Source organism: Sus scrofa, chromosome 6 (assembly GCF_054392235.1).
Source record: "Sus scrofa isolate SSC_HxYL_T2T_F1_AM1 chromosome 6, Sscrofa_HxYL_maternal_Yorkshire_Landrace_v2.0, whole genome shotgun sequence".
NCBI classification, from domain to species: domain Eukaryota; kingdom Metazoa; phylum Chordata; class Mammalia; order Artiodactyla; family Suidae; genus Sus; species Sus scrofa.
The window spans coordinates 74,225,722-74,243,572 of NC_139388.1; the positions used below are offsets into that span (position 1 = coordinate 74,225,722).

At 53.3% G+C, this 17,851-nt stretch overlaps 2 protein-coding genes across 3 annotated transcripts in view; both read left to right on the plus strand.

Annotated features, from left to right (window-relative positions):
* The first annotated feature begins 12,398 nt into the window (after window positions 1-12,398).
* The window catches only part of LOC146402550 (uncharacterized), a 42,774-nt gene continuing 37,321 nt past the window's right edge, over window positions 12,399-17,851 (plus strand). Inside the window, exons 1-2 of the mRNA XM_084965692.1 lie at window positions 12,399-12,405; window positions 13,035-15,163. Of these exons, the coding sequence (XP_084821818.1) occupies window positions 12,399-12,405; window positions 13,035-14,116 (1,089 nt within the window). The 3' untranslated portion in view covers window positions 14,117-15,163. The remainder of the gene's footprint in view (window positions 12,406-13,034; window positions 15,164-17,851) is intronic.
* SPSB1 (splA/ryanodine receptor domain and SOCS box containing 1) overlaps window positions 13,029-17,851 on the plus strand; it is a 69,900-nt gene continuing 65,077 nt past the window's right edge. For both annotated transcript variants that reach the window (XR_014807021.1, XM_021095289.2), the window contains exon 1: window positions 13,029-13,186. The gene's annotated coding sequence lies outside the window, so the exon portion shown is untranslated. The remainder of the gene's footprint in view (window positions 13,187-17,851) is intronic.

Below are 17,851 nucleotides of genomic sequence, written 5' to 3' on the forward strand. Positions count from 1 at the left end.
GGAGACACCCCGCAGCCCCTTTTCCTCCTCTTCTCCCTGTCCTAACTCTGCCAGCTGGGTCAGCCTCCACCCCACCGCACAGCAGACAGAGACCCTGTTCAGAGGAAGCAACTTCTTAGCTGGCACCTAAAAATACTGACTTGGGTTCTTTTCTTTAAATAGAAAGGAAATTCACCTCACCCCACCCCAGTCTTCCTCCTTCTGGGTTGTGAGTGGGCATGCAGGGGACCTCACCCAGACTCAGCTTCCCGGACACTGAGCCTGGCAGCTCTCTCGCGGGATGGAACGAAGACAGGGTGGGGTGACAGGGAGGGGCTCGCCCACTCCTGAGGGCAGATTCCTGGGGCAGGGAGGGAGGGCCTGGTTGGCATTTGATGGACCCAATATCCCAGAGCACCGTCAGTCCAGAGAGATATTAGGTGTCTCGGTGGCACCTTGAAGTCAGGGACAAAGGCAACCAGACCACTCATAAAATGCGAAGGGAGCTCCGATGCCCCGGGGCCACCTGGCTTACAGACCTCGCCTTCCCCAGATCCTCCTCGGGTCTATGCCAGCCATGGGCGGTGGCAGGCAGGAGCCCTCCCTCTGGGGCAGACATAGGGTCTCTGAGCTCTGGGTGCATGTGACCGCCCCACTCCCATGTCTTAGTGGCATGGTCCTTGGGCACAGGGGGTGGCAGCGAGACCAGAGCTCCTGCAGCTTGGACATCTGTTCTGAAGCAGAGCCGCAGTGGAACACTCAAGAGAGGCCCCGGTGCCCGGATTGGACCATGATGCAAAGGGAGAGCCGAGTTCGATGGTCTGGGGGCCACACAGGAAGCTGGCCTGAGGGTTACCTTGACGGAGGAGACTGGGCATCCCTTTTGTCCTGTTTGAAGCTCCTTGGAGGGATTCGATTTAATCAAAATCAAAAGAACGCGTGCAAGTAGTTTTTGAAATTTCAGAATGCTGCAAGTAAAACAAAAACCCCCAGCAGTTTCCTGTCCCACCCCTCCCCACACCAGTGGCCAGCCACGCCCTAGAGGCGGCTCCTTGCAATTCTTTTTTGGCTGTTTCTTCTGATACTTACTGCCGTATTTCTCAATAGCTTGCTATACTACTGTTTCATATGTTTTTTCACTTATGACATTATCCAAATATCTAAAATCTAAGACAAGACAGAATAATAGATAAGGTGCTGACTCCTGAGACAAATTACCTGGGTTCAAATTCAGGTTCTGCCACTCACTGGCGGAACTACCCTGACCAAGTGATTGATCTATGTCTTCATGCCTCAGTTTCCTCATCTCTGATGTGGGAGACTATTCCCTGCCCCGGGGCTCATGTGAGGAGTAAATGGATTAACACGTGTACTTTGGGCCTGGCACAAAATAATCTTTTTTTCAACAATCGTTCAATAAGCCGTTGGCTATTCTCATCATTATTATCACTATGCTTGTTATTTTTCATCTATGAGAGAAGGGAATCCACACTCTTCTCCTTCCACTTGCATGATATAATTATATCATCATTTTGATTCAATAAATATTTGTTGTATCTGTTATAATCGAAACTGAAAACCCCTCTAACTCCAACCCAGCCTAAACCCAGACTGGGACTTGAACTCATGTTTGTTTGTTTGTTTCTTTTTAGGGCTGCACCTGCAGCTTATGGAAGTTCCCAGGCTAGGGGTTGAATCAGAGCTGCAGCTGCCGCCCACAGCAACTCCAGATCTGAGCTGCATCTGCAACCTACAGTTCACGGCAACGCCGGATCCTTAACCCACTGAGCGAGGCCAGGGAAGCAACCCGCATCTTCATGGATACTAATTGGGTTCTTAAGCTGCTGAGCCACAATGGGAGCTCCTGAACCTGTGTTTTTTTTTTTTTTTTTAATTAGAATCTGGTGTCTGGACTTACCGAGGCTCAGGTTTTGTGTCTCATCGCAGAAGGAATTCAGCGAAAGACTAAGTGATGGGCAATAAATAGATTTATTAGGATAGGACGCTTGAGAGAGATGCGGGCAGGCGGGCGGGTGAGGAGGCGCTGCCCCAGGATCAGGTGGGCTGCAGTTTTATCAGCTAGGAAAGTGGGGAGGGGGAGAGGCCCCCTTCTTCCTCGTTCTTCAAGGAGACGTCAGGCTCACATCACTAGCTCCCCCTTCCTTATTGGGTAAGAGAGTATTTGACCCTATGAGGCCAAACTAGGTCTGTCCTGTGCTCATTCAGATCAGCAGAAGGGCGGTGACATCTGCTAAATATGTTGACTCATCTCAGCTTTAATCAGGGTCCCCCACTGTGGAAGGTCCTCTTTCCCTTAAATTCCTGTCCTGGGTCCCAAGGATCATTATCTTGTTAAACCTGAATATGGGCCTCATTTTATCTTTTGCTTAATGACCTGAGGCTTATATCATGTTTTTATTGGTAAGCAAGCCTGCTTTTTTTTTTTTTTTTTTTCTTTTTTCTTTTCTTTTTGCCTTTTCTAGGGCCGCTCCTGTGGCATATGGAGGTTCCCTGGGCCAGGGTTGAATTGGAGCTGCAGCTGCAGCCTACACCACAGCCACAGCAACAATGGACCTGAGTTGTATCTACAACCTATGCCACAATTTATGGCGTGGATCCTTAATCCCTTGAGCCAGGCCAGGGATCGAACCTGAATCCTCACAGAGACAACGTTAGGTCCTTAACCCATTGAGCCACAACGGGAACTCTACGTGTCAGCCATTTTTTTTTTTTTTTTTTTTTTTGTCTTTTTAGGGCTGCACCTGTGGCATATGGACCAGTAACAGTTCTCTCCAGGATTTGGAGAAAAGAATTAGGAGATTTAAGGATGAGGCCAGGGACTGAACCTGCATCTTCATGGTTACTAGTCAGGTTCATTACCACTGAGCCACAGTGGGAACTCTGTGGATTAGCCTTTTTTTTTTTTTTTTTTTTTTATCTTTTTAGGTCTGCATCTGTGGCATATGGAAGTTCCCAGGCTAGGGGTCAAATTGGGGCTGCAGCTGCTGGCCTACGCCACAGCTGCAGCAACGCCAGATCGGAGCCTCGTCGGTGACCTACACCGCAGCTCACAGCAGCACCAGATCCTTAATCCACTGAGCAAGGTCAGGGATCAAACCTGCGTCCTCATGGTTACTAGTCAGTTTCATTACCACTGAGCCACAGTGGGAACTCTGTGGGTCAGCCATGTTTAATCAGAAGTCCCCTTCTTTGTTCTGCTCTGATAAGAATAACAATTACATCAGGAACAATAGGAGTTCCCACTATGGCACATGGGATCGATGGGGTCTCTGCAGTTGCAGGGACGTGGGTTCAATCCCCGGCTTAGTTCAGTGGGGTAAGGATCCAGTGTTGCTATAGCTGTGGGATATGTCACAGCCCTGGCTCAGATTTGATCCCTGGCCCAGAAACTTCCACGGGGTGGCCAAGAAAGAAAAAATAAAAATAAATACATCAGGGAGTTCCCACTGTGGCTCAGAGCTAATGAGCCTGATTAGTATCCACGAGGATACAGGTTTGATCCTTGGCCTCACTCAGGGGGTTAAAGATCCAGTGTTGCTATGGGCTGTGATGTAGGTCGAAGACACAGTTCAGATCCTGAGTGGCTGTGGCTGTGGCGGAGGCCGGCAGCTGTCACTCCGAATCAGCCCCAAGCCTGGGAACATCCATATGCCATAGGTGCACTGTAAAAAGGGAAAAGAGAAAAAAAAAGAAAAGAATGGAGTCCTATAAGGGCCTGGGGGCTGAGCTTGGGGCTCCCTCTGGGGGGAGGAAGGGGCTCCCCAACGTGACTTCTGTGTTGGCTTTGGGGGGGTAGTACCAAGGGAGACTTTACAAACTTTCTGCTCCGTTTGGGGGGGTTAATCATGAGCTAGTTTTGGGGACTTAGGTGAGCCTCCTGGCTGGTCCCTCAGTGTCCCCACCAGTCATGGTGCTCAAGGACTTCCCTCTCGGCCCACTGTTGAACTTGGAGTTTTCTGCAAGTGCAAGGCTGCCCAGCCGATGTTCCAGGTGGAGCAGGGAAGCACCGTCCTGCCTGCCTCTGGGAGGGGGTCTGGGAGGTTACATGGAAACAGGCCGTCTGTCACCACGGCTAGAACAGGGGCAGAGCAGGGCTCTGCTGGCTGTGGGCTGGGAGGCATAAACAGGTCCAGTGTCATGAGGGTGGGGAGAGACCCCTGGAGTGGTGGGGAAAGAGAGAGGCCACTCCCGGGGGCTCCCTCTGTGGCCAGCTTTAGTGGCTCCTAGCATCCTTGGCATTCTTAATTTTTTTCTTTTTTGGCCACACCGAGGCATATAGAGTTCTAGACCAGGGATCACGTCCGAGCTGTAGCTGTGACCTACACTGTAGCTGTGGCAACACTGGATCCTTAACCCGGTGTGCCAGGCCAGGTATGGAACCTACCTCCCGGTGTTCCAGAGATGCTGCCGATCCCATTGCGCCCCAGCGGGAACTCCATCCTTGGTATTCTTTCTCTTTTTTTTTGGTCTTTTTTTTTTGCCTTTTCTAGGGCCGCTCCCACGGCATATGGAGGTTCCCAGGCTAGGGGTCTAATCAGAGCTGTAGCTGCCGGCCTACGCCACAGCCACAGCAACGCGGGATCCGAGCCGCGTCTGCAACCTACACCACAGTTCATGGCAACGCCGGATCCTTAACCGACTGAGCAAGGCCAGGGATCGAACCCACAACCTTATGGTTCCTAGTCGGATTCGTTAACCACTGCGCCATAACAGGAACTCGGGTCCCTGGCATTCTTTGAATGTGTCTCTCTGTTCTCTGCCTGTGTCACCACGTGATGTTCTCCTCTGTGTCCAAGAGGAGTTAGAGACACCGGCCATTGGATTAGGACCCACCCCTACCCAGGATGACCTCACCTTGATGACACCTGTAAGGACCTATTTCCAGGTTAAGGTCATGAGCACAGGTTCTGGGTGGGCCAACATTTGGAGGACACACTGGCACAGGGTGAGGGTAGAGGCGGTGATGGGGTGGGCAGGGCTGGGAGTGAGTGAGGGGCACGTGACCCGCGGAGGGCCACCCGGTGCCCCCCTCTCCACCTGACTGCAGGGCCACTCCTTAGAGGTGGTGCCCACACGCATCCTCATCAGCTGGCCTCTGACTCGCCCAGGTCTCCTGTTTGGCTGTGGTCCTGTCTTTGACCCCTTCCAGAGGCTCAGAAGCACTTCTTTCTGCCACGTGCTGCTCCTGGTGCCCCGAGGCCATCAGCGTCAACGTGACCTGGGCCCACACAGAGCTGGGACTTCTGAGTCACTCTGGGTTCACATCTTGGCTCTGCCACTTAGTGGCTGAGTAACGCTGGGTGATGAACTTCCCACTTGATGTCTCAGCTTCCCCATCGTGCAACGTAGCCAGCCCTGGTGCCCACCTCCGAGGAGGCTTGCGTGAGTGATGCATGTAACACTTGGAGCACCCTGCCTGGCACATACAGTAAGCGTTCTATATGTGTGAACTTTTTAAAAAATACCTCTGTTGGAGATCCCATTGTGGCTCAGAGGTTATGAGCCCGACTAGTACCCATGAGGATGAGGGTTCCATTCCTGGCCTCGCTCAGTGGGTGAAGGATCCTGCATTGCCGTGAGCTGTGGTGTAGGCCAGCAGGTGCAGCTCCGATTTGATCCCTGGTGTGGGCACTTCCACATGCTGCAGGTGTGGCCCTGAAAAAAGCAAAAAACAAACAAACAAATACATATATATGTGTGTGTGAGATAGGTGTGTACATACACACACACACACACCCCCATCAACAATCATCCTATAGGTTTAGGTGTCTTAACTCTTTCTTCTTCTAACATGATCTCTCCTAGAGAGAAATACTCAAGACATCCCCAGAGAGGAAGAAGCCCACCCAGAACCAGCATCACCACTTCCCAGCCAGGACTTCCCGTCGTGGCACAGTGGAAACAAATCCGACTAGGAACCATGAGGTTACGGGTTCGATCCCTGGTCTTGCTCAGTGGGTTAAGGATCCGGCATTACCATGAGCTGTGGTGTAGGTCGAATTTGCAGCTCGGATCCTGTGTTGCTGTGGCTGTGGCGTAGGCAGGCAGCAACAGCTCCAATTAGACCCCTAGCCTGGGAACTTCCATATGACGCAGGTGCAGCCCTAAAAAGACAAAAGACAACAACAACAAAAAAACCCAAAATAATTCCCAGCCAGAAAGTGCCAGGTTTTGTACAGAGGGTGGAGGGACTGATACTCTAAGGTCTCGGAGGCATTTTTCCAAGAGTGAGACAGAATGAGGACAGATTCATCTCACTCTCCAAATAGCTCCCCTGTGGGATCAGAGCTAACCTTAGAAGCTCCCCGCACAACATGGGGCGTACAGCTCACTCCCAAGAAGTACATACCTAATGAATGCGGCAGCTGGAGTTCCCACTGTGGTGCTGTGGTTTAAGGATCCGACTGCAGGAGTTCCTGTCGTGGCGCAGTGGTTAACAAATCCGACTAGGAACTATGAGGTTGTGGGTTCGATCCCTGGCCTTGCTCAGTCGGTTAAGGATCTGGCGTTGCCGTGAACTGTGGTATAGGTCGTAGACGTGGCTTGGATCCCATGTTGCTGTGGCTCTGGTGTAGGCCGGCGGCTACAGCTCCGATTAGACCCCTAGCCTGGGAATGTCCATATGCCGCGGGAGCGGCCCAAAAAAAGGCAAAAAGACGAAAAAAAAAAAAAAATTAATCTGACTGCAGTGGCTCGGGTTCGCTGCTGAGGTGTGAGTTTGATCCCTGGCCTGGTGCAGTGGGTTAAAGGATCCAGGATTGCTGCAGCTGTGGCTTGGATTCAGTCCCTGACCTGGAAACTTCCATATGCTGTGGGTGCAGCCAAAAAAGGAACATGGCAGTTGATCCCCTGGCTGGTGTACCCTGAGATGAGGACAAAGTGTAGAGGCCAGCCCTAGGAATTTGGGCTGATTTTCCAGGTGTCTCCAAAACACCTGTAAGGACAGGAAGAATATGTGAGTCTCTGACTTTTGGAGGTCTCTGATTTCTCATTTGGGGCAGAAGGGTGAGCTTTCTAGACTCTTTATAGTCTTTATTTATTTATTTATTTATTTTTATTTTGTCCTTTTAGGGCCGCACCTGTGGCATATGGAGGTTCCCAGGCTAGGGGGTCTAACCAGAGCTGTTGCTGCCGGCCTATGCCACAGTCACAGCAATGCCAGATCCGAGCCATGTCTGCGACCTATACCACAGCTTACAGCAACACCAGATCCTTAACCCACTGAGCGAGGCCAGGGATCGAACCCACAACCTCATGGTTCCTAGTTGAATTTGTTTCTGCTGCACCACTATGGGAATTCCCTATAGAGAGTCTTAATGTTGAACTGAGTCCACATGAATCCATGTTTCTTTCTGAAGAAAAAATAGACCACAGAGCAGACTTCTATCCAATGATTCTTTATCCTCCACCTGTTACTACCTGAGATGATCTCATTTACTGTTTATTATCTGTCTCTTCCACTTAAATGGAAATTCTCGAAGGCCAGGAGCCTGGTCCCTCTTGTTTACTCTCTCTCTCCAGCATGCAGAACAGTGCTGTTCAATATTTATTCTTTCTTGATATTTAGTAAAGAAAATATAAATACTTGGAGGGGTGCTTCGCTTGTGCAGGAGTTTTACTATAATATATATTTTACTATAATATTGAAGATGTTCCATGGGGAGGAAATACACTGAAGGACTGTTGAAAATGTCTGGTTAAGAGTCAAGACAGGCATCGAGATCACTTTTATTTCACCGAAGGTGCTTTTGACACTTAAAATTATTTTCATAAGTCCAAGGTCATCGCTTTATTAATTTCTTCTCAAGATTATAGGAGCTCTCATCAAGCCTGGTTGCCCCTCAATGTCTCATTTATTTCTTATTTTTTGTCTTTTAGGGCTGCACCCGTGGCATATGGAGGTTCCCAGCATAGGGGTCCAATGAGAGCTACAGCTCCCAGCCTACACCACAGCCACAGCAACACCAGATCTGAGCCGCATCTGCGACCTACACCACAGCTCACAGCAATGCCGGATCCTTAACCCACTGGGCAAGGCCAGGGATTGAACCTGCATCCCTATGGATGCTAGTCAGATTCGTTTCCACGGAGCCAGGACGGGAACTCCCAACAGCCCCTTTAAAGCCACTGAAACTTTGTGTCATCCCTTTATTCTGATGATTAACAATGTCTGATAGAGCTACTCTGCAATATCATATTATGCCAGCAGGTGTCGCTGTCTAATAATTCTGTGATACAGAGTGAAAACCACAGACATTTAAGGCCGGAGTCTAAGAATCTGCCTACTCACTTAGGACGGCTTAAAGATAAAAGTTCTGTAAGGTAAGGCCTACTCTACTTTAGTTTCAGTTCATGAACTAAATATATCTTGTGTTAGAGATGCAGAATGGGCCTAAATTTTATTAACATGCTTCAGTGTTTTAGGTTCTGGTGGATCTTTCCAGAACTTGTGTTATGGATCCCATGGTTTTCCAGGAAACCTCTTTTTGTTTGTATGTATGTATGTGTTTATTTATTTATTGTCTCCCTCTCTCTTTTTAAAAGGGCCGCACCCATGGCATATGGAAGTTCCCAGACTAGGGGTCAAATCAGAGCTGCAGCTGCTGGCCACAGCCACAACCACAGCAACACCTGGTCTGAGTCGCGTCTGCCACCTACACCACAGCTCACAGAAACATTGGACCCTTAACCCACTGAGTGAAGCCAGGGATCAAACCTGCTTCTTCATGGATACTAGTTGGGTTCCTTACTGCTGAACCACAGTGGGAACTCCGGAACTCTTTTATTATTGTCCATAGTGACATCTAAAATGCGTCAAATGGGAGTTCCCTGTCGTGGCTCAGTGGTTAACGAACAGGAACCATGAAGTTTTGGGTTCGATCCCTGGCCTCGCTCACTGGGTTAAGGATCCGGTGTTGCCGTGAGCTGTGGTGTAGGTCACAGATGCGGCTCGGATCCTGTGTTGCCGTGGCTATGGTATAGGCTGGCGGCTATAGCTCCAATTAGACCCCTAGCCTAGGAACCTCCATATGCCGCAGGTGAGGCCCTAGAAGAGACCAAAAAAAAAAAAAAAAAAAAGCTAAAATGTATCTATTATCTTGATATTCTCCAAACCCTTCTGGATTTCATTTTAACACAATACTTTGCCCATGTGGTGCTCAATCAATATTAGCTGAGTGATTGCTGCCCTTCCCTCCCCCACCAAATCCTGGGAAAGAGGTAGAGCTATTCTCTGGATGAGGAACCTGAGTCCCAGAAAGAGTAGGCAACTTGCTCAAGGTCACAGGGCCAGTGAATGGCAGAGGCGGGGTTTGCAGTAGGCTTGTCTACTTCACAGTTCTTTCCCATTCACTCCGAGCAGCAAAAGGGACTCAGAGACAGTGGGAACCCCTAGGAGAAGGGAGCTTGTCAGGGCAGCAGGATTCTGCTCTAAAGGCTCAAAAAGTGTCCAAGACATCTCTGGACAGACTTTTCATCATCAGAAAAAAAGCAGCTGATAGTGAATTTGCGAATCATTTCTCCCCATCAGGTTCCCGAGACAGATTAAAGAAGTGGACAAACGGTACTTAATGCAAGTGATGCAGTGTGAATGTGGGCGGAGGTGACACCACCAGGGGCCCAGAGCCATCTCCGTCCCCACTCTCCCGCTGTGGGACACAGACACCCAGTTTAAGACTTGAGTCAGTCTTCACATTCCGGGCTGATGTTTTTCGGCTGATGTCACAAGTTTATGTATCTTCTGAAACAAACAACAGTATCGGTGCTGATAAGATAAGGGTCCACCCCTTTCAGACAATCTGGTCTCTGCAATGGCTCAACACTGCTCCAGGTCACTGCTGGAGGACTAGCTCCCCGCATCCTTTCGCCTACCTGCTCACGTCCCCGAGGAGAGGAAGGCTCACTCCCAGGGATTCCTCTGGGAAATTTAGGTCAGCAGCATCTAATTACCCAACTGGATGAGAGCTGCCATGTCACCATTAATGCTGAGGGAGGGGCAGGGTGCTCAGAACTTCTCACTGGGAACGGTCTGTTTCAGGCCCCTCACTTTCAAGTTGGGGTCTCTGGTCCCAAACAAATGGACTCTGCCAGTTGAATTATGCTTGGTCGGCCCCATGTGCCCCCAAAGGTCCTCCAGGCTAAGGGCAGAGGCCGGGAGGCGCTCTCCTTAGGAAAGCTGATAGCATCAAAGTCCCAAGCCCCAACCTCCAGCATTCCACCACTTCTGGTGAAGGGCCCACACTTCCTGCGTAACACACCAACTCTGGTTATTCTTTGGAGGGAAAGCGATGAAGCACAGAGGCCAGAGAGTCAGCTGTGCTTTCCAGGAATTAGGCTACTCACCCCTCCTGCCATCTTGGATATTTTCAGTTTCTCCCAAGCCCCCTTTCCCTCTGAGACAACTAGCAGTTCTCAAACTGCCAAGGAGCTAAAGGGAGTCTAGTGCTCTTTTTAAATGCAAAGCCCCCTCCCCCGCCCCAGCCCCGGGGGGAAGTGCTGGTGTTAGCGCAAGATCCTGTGCCCCAGGCACACTGAGGCCAAAAGCAGCGAAATGTCAGAGTTTGAGGCAAAGAAAGGTTTGTTGCAGAGCCGTGAAAGGAGATGGGGACTCGTGCCCCAAACTCCCCAGTTAACAAAACCGTAAAACATTTTGTGTGTGTGTGTGGCTTTTCTAGGGCCACACCTGCAGCATATGGAGGTTCCCTGGCTAGGGGTCTAATCAGAACTGTAGCCGCCAGCCTACGCCAGGCAGAAATGTCGTATCCGAGCTGTGTCTGCGACCTACACCAGAGCTCACAGCAACGCCGGATCCTTAACCCACTGTGTGAGGCCAGGGATTGAACCGGCCACCTCATGGTTCCTAGTCAGATTCGTTAACCACTGCGCCACGACGGGAACTCCCCGTAAAGCATTTTTAAAAGCCAAGAGAGGGAGGAGTTTCCATCGTGGCGCCGTGGTTAATGAATCCAACTAGAAACCTTGAGGTTTCGGGTTCGATCCCTGGCCTCGCTCAGTGGGTTAAGGAGCCGGCGTTGCCGTGAGCTGTGGTGTAGGCCGGTGGCTACAGCTCTGATTAGACCTCTATCCTGGGAACCTCCATGTGTGGCCCTAGAATAGACAAAACAAGGACAACCACAACAAAGCCAAGCCAGGGAGAGGCAGGTGGCAGGGGGTAAGTGATGGGCTCATGCAGGGACCTCTGATTGGCTGATGGTAAGGTAACAGGGCGGAGTCACAGAGAGGAATGTGATCAACCCTCAGGCTCCAGGAGGCTTGGGGACCTTTGTGCTCACAATCACCTCCTCCCTCTGCTGAGGGCAATTTTCACCTCTCAAGAACTCTGCATCAGATACTGTTATCTAGGTACTTCAGAGAGGAGCCAAAGCAGAGTCTCTGGGGGAAGGAGCTGTCCCAGGAAGGCCCGGCAGGGGCTCAGCAGCGGCCCCCCTGCCGGGCTGGTGTTCAATATCCTAGACAACTCAAACCGGGGGAGTTCACCTGAGTCCAGAACGCAGACCCATCTTGCCCGTGAGCCTCAGTAATTTTTAAATCCAAAACAAAAGTGATTTTCAGCCCAGTGAGGTAAGAAGACCAAAACAAACGTTGGGATTTCAGAGTCTAGCTGGGCTCCAAGCTCTGCTACAGCGGGACCTTTGGCCAGTAACTGCTGCCTCACCTTTACAACTGCCCTTAGAGAGTGATGGTAAGGATGAAATAACTTCTCCACTAATGTTTTCATTTGTTTGTTTTTGTTTTTTGTCTTTTTATGGCCACCCATGCTGCCTATGGAAGTTCCCAGGTTAGGGATCAGATGGGAGCCGTAGACGCTGGCCTAAGCCACAGCCACAGCAATGCGGGATCTGAGCTGCACCCCCTACCTATGGCACAGCTTGCAGCACCGCTGGATCCTTAACCCAATGAGAGAGGCCAGGGATCGAACCTGCATCCTCATGGATGCTAGCTGGGTTCTTAACCTGCTGAACCACAGTGGGAACTCCCTCCAATAATGTTAATTCCCCATTCCCTGCAGTGGACAGGACACACAAGGGGTGGAAGAATGTAAAGAGGTTTTTATCTTTAAAACGTTTTTTCTTTAAAATCGTCCCAGTTCTAGGGTGCAAGTGACTGTTCTGTTGGGGGAGGGGGAGGAAAAGCCCTTTGATGAGCTAGAGCCACAGGACACTTATCTGGAGACGTCTTGGTGGAGAGGGGTGGGGGATGGATACCTTCCCCTTAATCGCTCATTCATTCATTCATTCTCTCATTCAACAAACATTCCTGGAGCAGACCGCCTCCAGCTTCGTGCCCAGAGCCGAGGACGAGCTGCGGGTGTAGAGGTGCCAGGGTCCCAAGGGTCTGGGCGTCCCAAGCCCAGTGTCCCTGTGGGTACCAAGACGGAAATGCATGGTGGGGGCAGGGGGTGGCTCGGACAGGGCGGGGAGTCCTTGGATTCTCTGCCGGCCCACGAACTCCTCTCCTGTGTCCTAGAATTATGGAACTCCAAACTGCTGGGAATTTCAGATGAGGCAAGCAAGGCCTTGCTCCAGAGGTTACTGAAACAACCCCGACCCTCCCAAGAGAATTGAAAAATTATTATTAGTAAGCCCCCCGCCTCCACTCGGGGCGGCACGGCCGCGGCCCTCCTGGTGTTGCAACCCGGGCTCTTGCCCAGCGGGGGCTGCCCAGCGTTTCCCAAAGACGTCTGCGGAGGGACCACAGCTCCGGCGCTGCCTGGCGCGGCCGCTCAGCTTCGGCCCCGAGCGCCCGGATGGCCTGGGGGTAGGGAGGCTGCCCGGGCGGAGGAGGGGGCGGGAGCGGGGGCGGTGGAGCCATCGCCGGGCACGTGACCCGCAGTCCGCCCGGCGCCCCGCTGCCGCCCCTGCCAAGCGCAGAGCCCGGAGCTGCTGCTGGAGCCCGAGCAGGGGGCGGGGCGGCCCGGAGCAGGGGGCGGGGCGGCCCCGCCCCGGCGCTTTTTTTTTTTTTTTTTTTTTTTTTTCCACTTTAAAGGCTTCGGTTGCTTTTTCTTTTTTGCACAGAAGTCGCGCTCGGGCAGCCTGCGCGCGCTCGCAGCAGGAACCAGGTTCCAAGCTCTGGCGCCCGGGCCGCGGGAAGGAGGCGACTTCCCTCCCGGCGGCGGGAGCCTCCTCGGCCCCGGAGAGCTGGCGGCGGCGGCGGCCTCCTCGGAGCGGTAGGCAGGCCCGGGCACGGGGACTGGGTGGGTCGGGGTTCGGCCGAATGCGCGCGGGGATCTGCAAGCGGACTTGGGGATCGAGCGGGCACTGGAGACAGGGTAGGGTCCCTGCTGGGGACCAGGTGGGGTGCGCGGGGAGCCCTTCTTTCGCCGTGGGTGCCGGGAGGGGGGTCGAGGCGCCGCCCAGCACCGCTCCCGCCGCTGCAGGCACGGACAGGTCGCACGGCCCCCAGTCCCACCTGCGGGGGCGAGACGGGGCGCGAGTCCCGGCGGCCCCGGCGACCGTCGCCCCCGGGGTTGAGTTTCGGAGGTTGCAGACTCAGAAAGGGGGCCCGGGACGCGCGGCGGCCCCCTCCGACCTCTGGGTGCGGGGACGCCCTGGGGCCTCCGGTCCCGCGACCATCCTTGCGGCCGAGGCGGGGGCGCCGACTGGCCCTTCCGCACGGGGGCAGCGCGACCCCGCGCCACGAAGTTACTTTCGTTTTTCCCGCCCGCCCGGACCCGGGTCTGCAGCGCGGCCCGACGGGCCCCCTCGGGGCTCCCCAGCTCTGCCCGCGGCGCCTCCCCCGGGAAGCCCGCCGGGCGACACCCCGGGCGGCGCCGCCCTCCCCGCCGCCCCGGAGCCGCCGCGGCTTCTCCCGGCAACCCAGGGGGAGCCGAGTGCGCTGTCAGGAAATAAGATTAAAACAGAAAAAGCAGAGCAGCCTGGGTCCGTCGGCGGTAACTGTCCTGTTCAAGTTCAAGGCAAAAGCTCCTGGGAACGTTAAGGGTGGTCCGGGGGCCTTGGTCTGTAGGGAGAGACTGCAGTTGGTGTGGGTTGAGTGTGGGGTGTGCTGGTGCCTGTACGTGAGGGGGCTGTGTGTGTCTGCGAGTCCATCTGTGTGTGTGTGCGTGAATACGTGTGACAGTGTATGCGAATATGTCTGAGGGCTTCCGTGTGTCTGTGCAATTGTCTGTGTGTCTCTGAGTGCACGTGTGTGTCTTTGTGTGAGTTAGTGTGCATCTCTGAATGCATCTGTGTGTGAGTCTCCGTGAGAGGAGAGAGAGAGTGTGTGTGTGTGTGTGTGTACGGTCCATGGTAACCTGGCACGGGGGCCGCTGGCTCCTGAGATCTGCTTAACTTGGCTCCTGAGCTGCTTAACTGGACTTGCCTCCCTTGGTTCTGAAAAGAGGGCTGCGCTGGCCCCCGAGACAGGGGACCAGGGAAGCTCTGCTGGTACCAGCTGAGGAGGGCGCAGGCTCCTCCCTCCCTCTCTTTTTCTCTGAAAATGAACTGTTCGGTTTGGGGGTGAGTTGGCAGGGGCTGCTTCCTGAGTGAGTAATATTTAATTAAATGCTCCAGCCAGTAGCATCAGAAACTGGTCATGAGTTGAGTTTTAACAGGTGTTGCTGGTCAGAATGCCATCTCTGGTGACTAAAGCTTGGTGTCCTTGGAAGAATTCTCTCTCCCCCGCGCCTCCGTGGAACAGTTGCAGGGAGAGGCAGACCCCCTAACCCTGGTTTGGGTGTGAGGAGGGCAGGCAAGGAAGGGGGCGGGGCTGCCCCTCCCTTCTCTGCTGCACCCCTTCCTGACACCTCCCCCCCCCAAATGCTGTGGTGGAAGGTGCTAGATGAAGCGTTAGGGGCGGAGGCAGGCTTCTCCCTCACTGAGGAATCACAGAACCAGGGACGCCCTATCTTACTTACATGCTGGGTATCCATCTGGGCCAAGTTTTGCTTTCCCAGCAGAGGCCCAGAGAGCGTGGCGGGCTTACCCAGACTGTACAGCCAGGGGCTGTGGACCGTCTCCAGGGCCCTAGCTGTTGCCATTGGTTACTGTCGCCAGTGCTGAGGTCATGGGCCAGGCACTTCGCACCTCCCCAGCTGTATAGTGATGGGCTGGCTTAGATCATTTTAAACACTCTTCTAGTTCTCTGACGGCCTTGTCTTCTGCAGGAAGCACTTTACCCAGTAGATGGAGAGAGAGACAGAGACGTGGAGGTGGGGATTAGCCTCAGGCAGTAACTTTGCACCCTTCCTTTCCCCAGTCTGCCTCCCCTGCCCCAAGCAGAGAAAATAAAAGCAGTGGCACGTTGACCACCGTGGCTCTGACCAGCAGGGCAGGCCTGGCTTCAGGGGACTGGGGGCTCTGGGGAGAGTCAGTGGGTTCTGGGGGTTCTAGGCCTCTTGAGGAGAAGTGGTCCTGCCTGGGGCCCCCGGTGATGTCACTTTGGAGCTGGGCAAGGCTCCACTCCTTGGGCTGCCCCAGGAAGGCTGAAATCATCCTGGAGCCGGCTCCCTGGGGCCGCCTGATAAAACTCGAACACCACGCCCCGCCCCATGGGAGGGGGGGAAACTGGCTTCCTATGGGGTGGGGTGGGCATCCAGCTGGTAGAGGCCAGTGCTGCCCACTGCTCGCTGAGGACCGTGGGCCCTGTGCTGCCCTGTGCTGTGCCTGGTCCCTTTTCAAACCACCCCCCTCCCTGCCAGCCCAGGTATTTTCACGTTTAGCGAAATCTCTGATTCTTACGGTGTTTTCGCAATGATTCTTCCCAGAAAATAGGTTGTGGCCGGTGTTCGTTATCCATGTTTCTTTTAGTTCCTGAAAAGTTTGAGAATGAGCACGTTAATGAGCCAGAAGCCCAGGGACAGGTGTAGGTGGGCCTTGTCACCTAGGGCTGCATCGTCTTGACCGTCCCCCACAAGCCCGACTGGTGAAATCCAGACGCAAAAGAACCTTTATTTTGGACTCTCAGCCTAGTGCTCGCCCCCTTCCTGGTTGTCTGTTGGCATCCCTCCCAATCCGAGAGTCCGATGCCTGCTTTAGCAGGTGCCAGGCCCTGGCCTGCTAAGTGCGTTATGCACATGCCCTTGTTTTAACGATGGCAATAACAACAACAGTAATAGTAACAACAGAGGGAAACAGCGTTCATCGCTTGCACTGGTACCCAGCTCTGACCTGAGTCCTTGACACCTTAACCTTTGTCCTCTTCCTAAGACCCCAGGGCAGCTGGTGGGTTCTCCCGTGTCTGCCTTCTCTTGAGGCTGCCATGGCCACATGACTTGGCCAGGGTTAGAGTTTTGTTCCTGTTTGATGGAGCAGAACTCTAATTCTGATGTTATACCCAAGCCCTTAACCAGCATCACCCTCCCACCTCCGTTGCCTTAGTCATTTCTTCAGGAAGCATGTGTTAATTTTTTTTCCTTTTGTATGGCCACACTCGTGGAACATGGAAGTTCTCGGGCCAGGGATTGAATCCAAGCCGCATCTGCCACCTACACTGAAGCTACAGCAATGCCGAATCCTTTAACCCACTGCACCAGGCTAGGGATCACATCCGCACCTCCACAGGGACCTGAGCCACTGTAGTCTCATTCTTTTTTTTTTCTTTCTTTCTTTTTTTTTGGCCGCCCTTTGGCATATGGAGTTCCAGGGACCTATGGTGCGCCAAAGCTGGGTCCTTAACCCTCTGTGTTGGGCTGGGGGTCGAATCCGCTTCCCAGGGCTTTCAGAGACACCAGTGACTCTACTGCTCCACAGCAGGAATGCCTGCATGTGTTCAAATGTTTAGCGAAAAGTGATTATGGAAAATTTTCAAACATGCACCAGAGTTGAAAGACACATCACGTTTCCTCACCAGCTTCAAGTGTCGGCATGCACACACGTGCACGGATATGCGTGCACACGTGCCCACGCCCACACACAGACACACAGGCACACACTCATCCCGGATTATTTTGAAGCAAATGTCAGATGTGGTATCAGGTCACCTGTAAATACCTCTTAGGAAGTATTTGGAGGAAGCTTTAAGTCTCCAAGATATGGACGAGGAGGACAAGTTGGGCTGAGGGTTCTCTTCCGGAGCTGAAGTTGAAGGTCCTTCCTGGTTGTCACTGGGGGAGAATGGTTCATGGGGCGGGGTGCAGATCTGTCTTGTTGTCACCCCTGGCCCCCCAAAGCCTTTGGGAAGCTTCCTGCTGTTTGGTTTTAAAAGTTCTGTTCATCACCCAGCATTACAAATAAATGAGCCTGCTGGTCAGGAAACAGACCGTGCAGAAGAGAAGCCACCAAGGCACAACCGGGCGGTGCCCCCATCCAGGCCAGTGCGAGGCAGGCGTGGGCTTCAAGGCAGGACCAAGCGGCAGGGCTGTAGAAATGACTCGTCCACAAGCGCTGCCCCCGCCCTAAACCCAAGCTTAACCATCTTGAATTCCCCCTGTGGTTGATTGGGGGGGGGCATGTGGGAGCATCCGCCACCCTCTGGGGGGCCTCTGGGGAAATGAAGGAGGCGGTGGGTGATGTGGGCCCGAGGCTGAGCTCGTGTGGGACGTAAACAGCACACTGAGTAGGAATCCAGGGCCTGCCTGGTGGCAAGGTCTCCACTGCTGCCCCAGCTGCAAACAGCCCTCGCCGGACAGGCTGCTTGCGGCCAGACACGCTGCTTGTGGCCACACACGGCTGCCGGCTCTGATTGTTAAAAATGTTTCCTTGTGTGACATCGCATCTGTTTCCTGCCAGGCAGGATGGAGGTGGCCGCATTTTCAAGGTGGCATCAGCAGGTTTGGTAACTAGTTGGATGTGGTATGTGGAGCAGGGGGAGGAATTGCAGGTGCCTGTTTTGGGGTCAGAGTGGATGGTCACCCTGTAGGGAGGGCTGGGAGCTAAGGACGTAGATGTGCCTT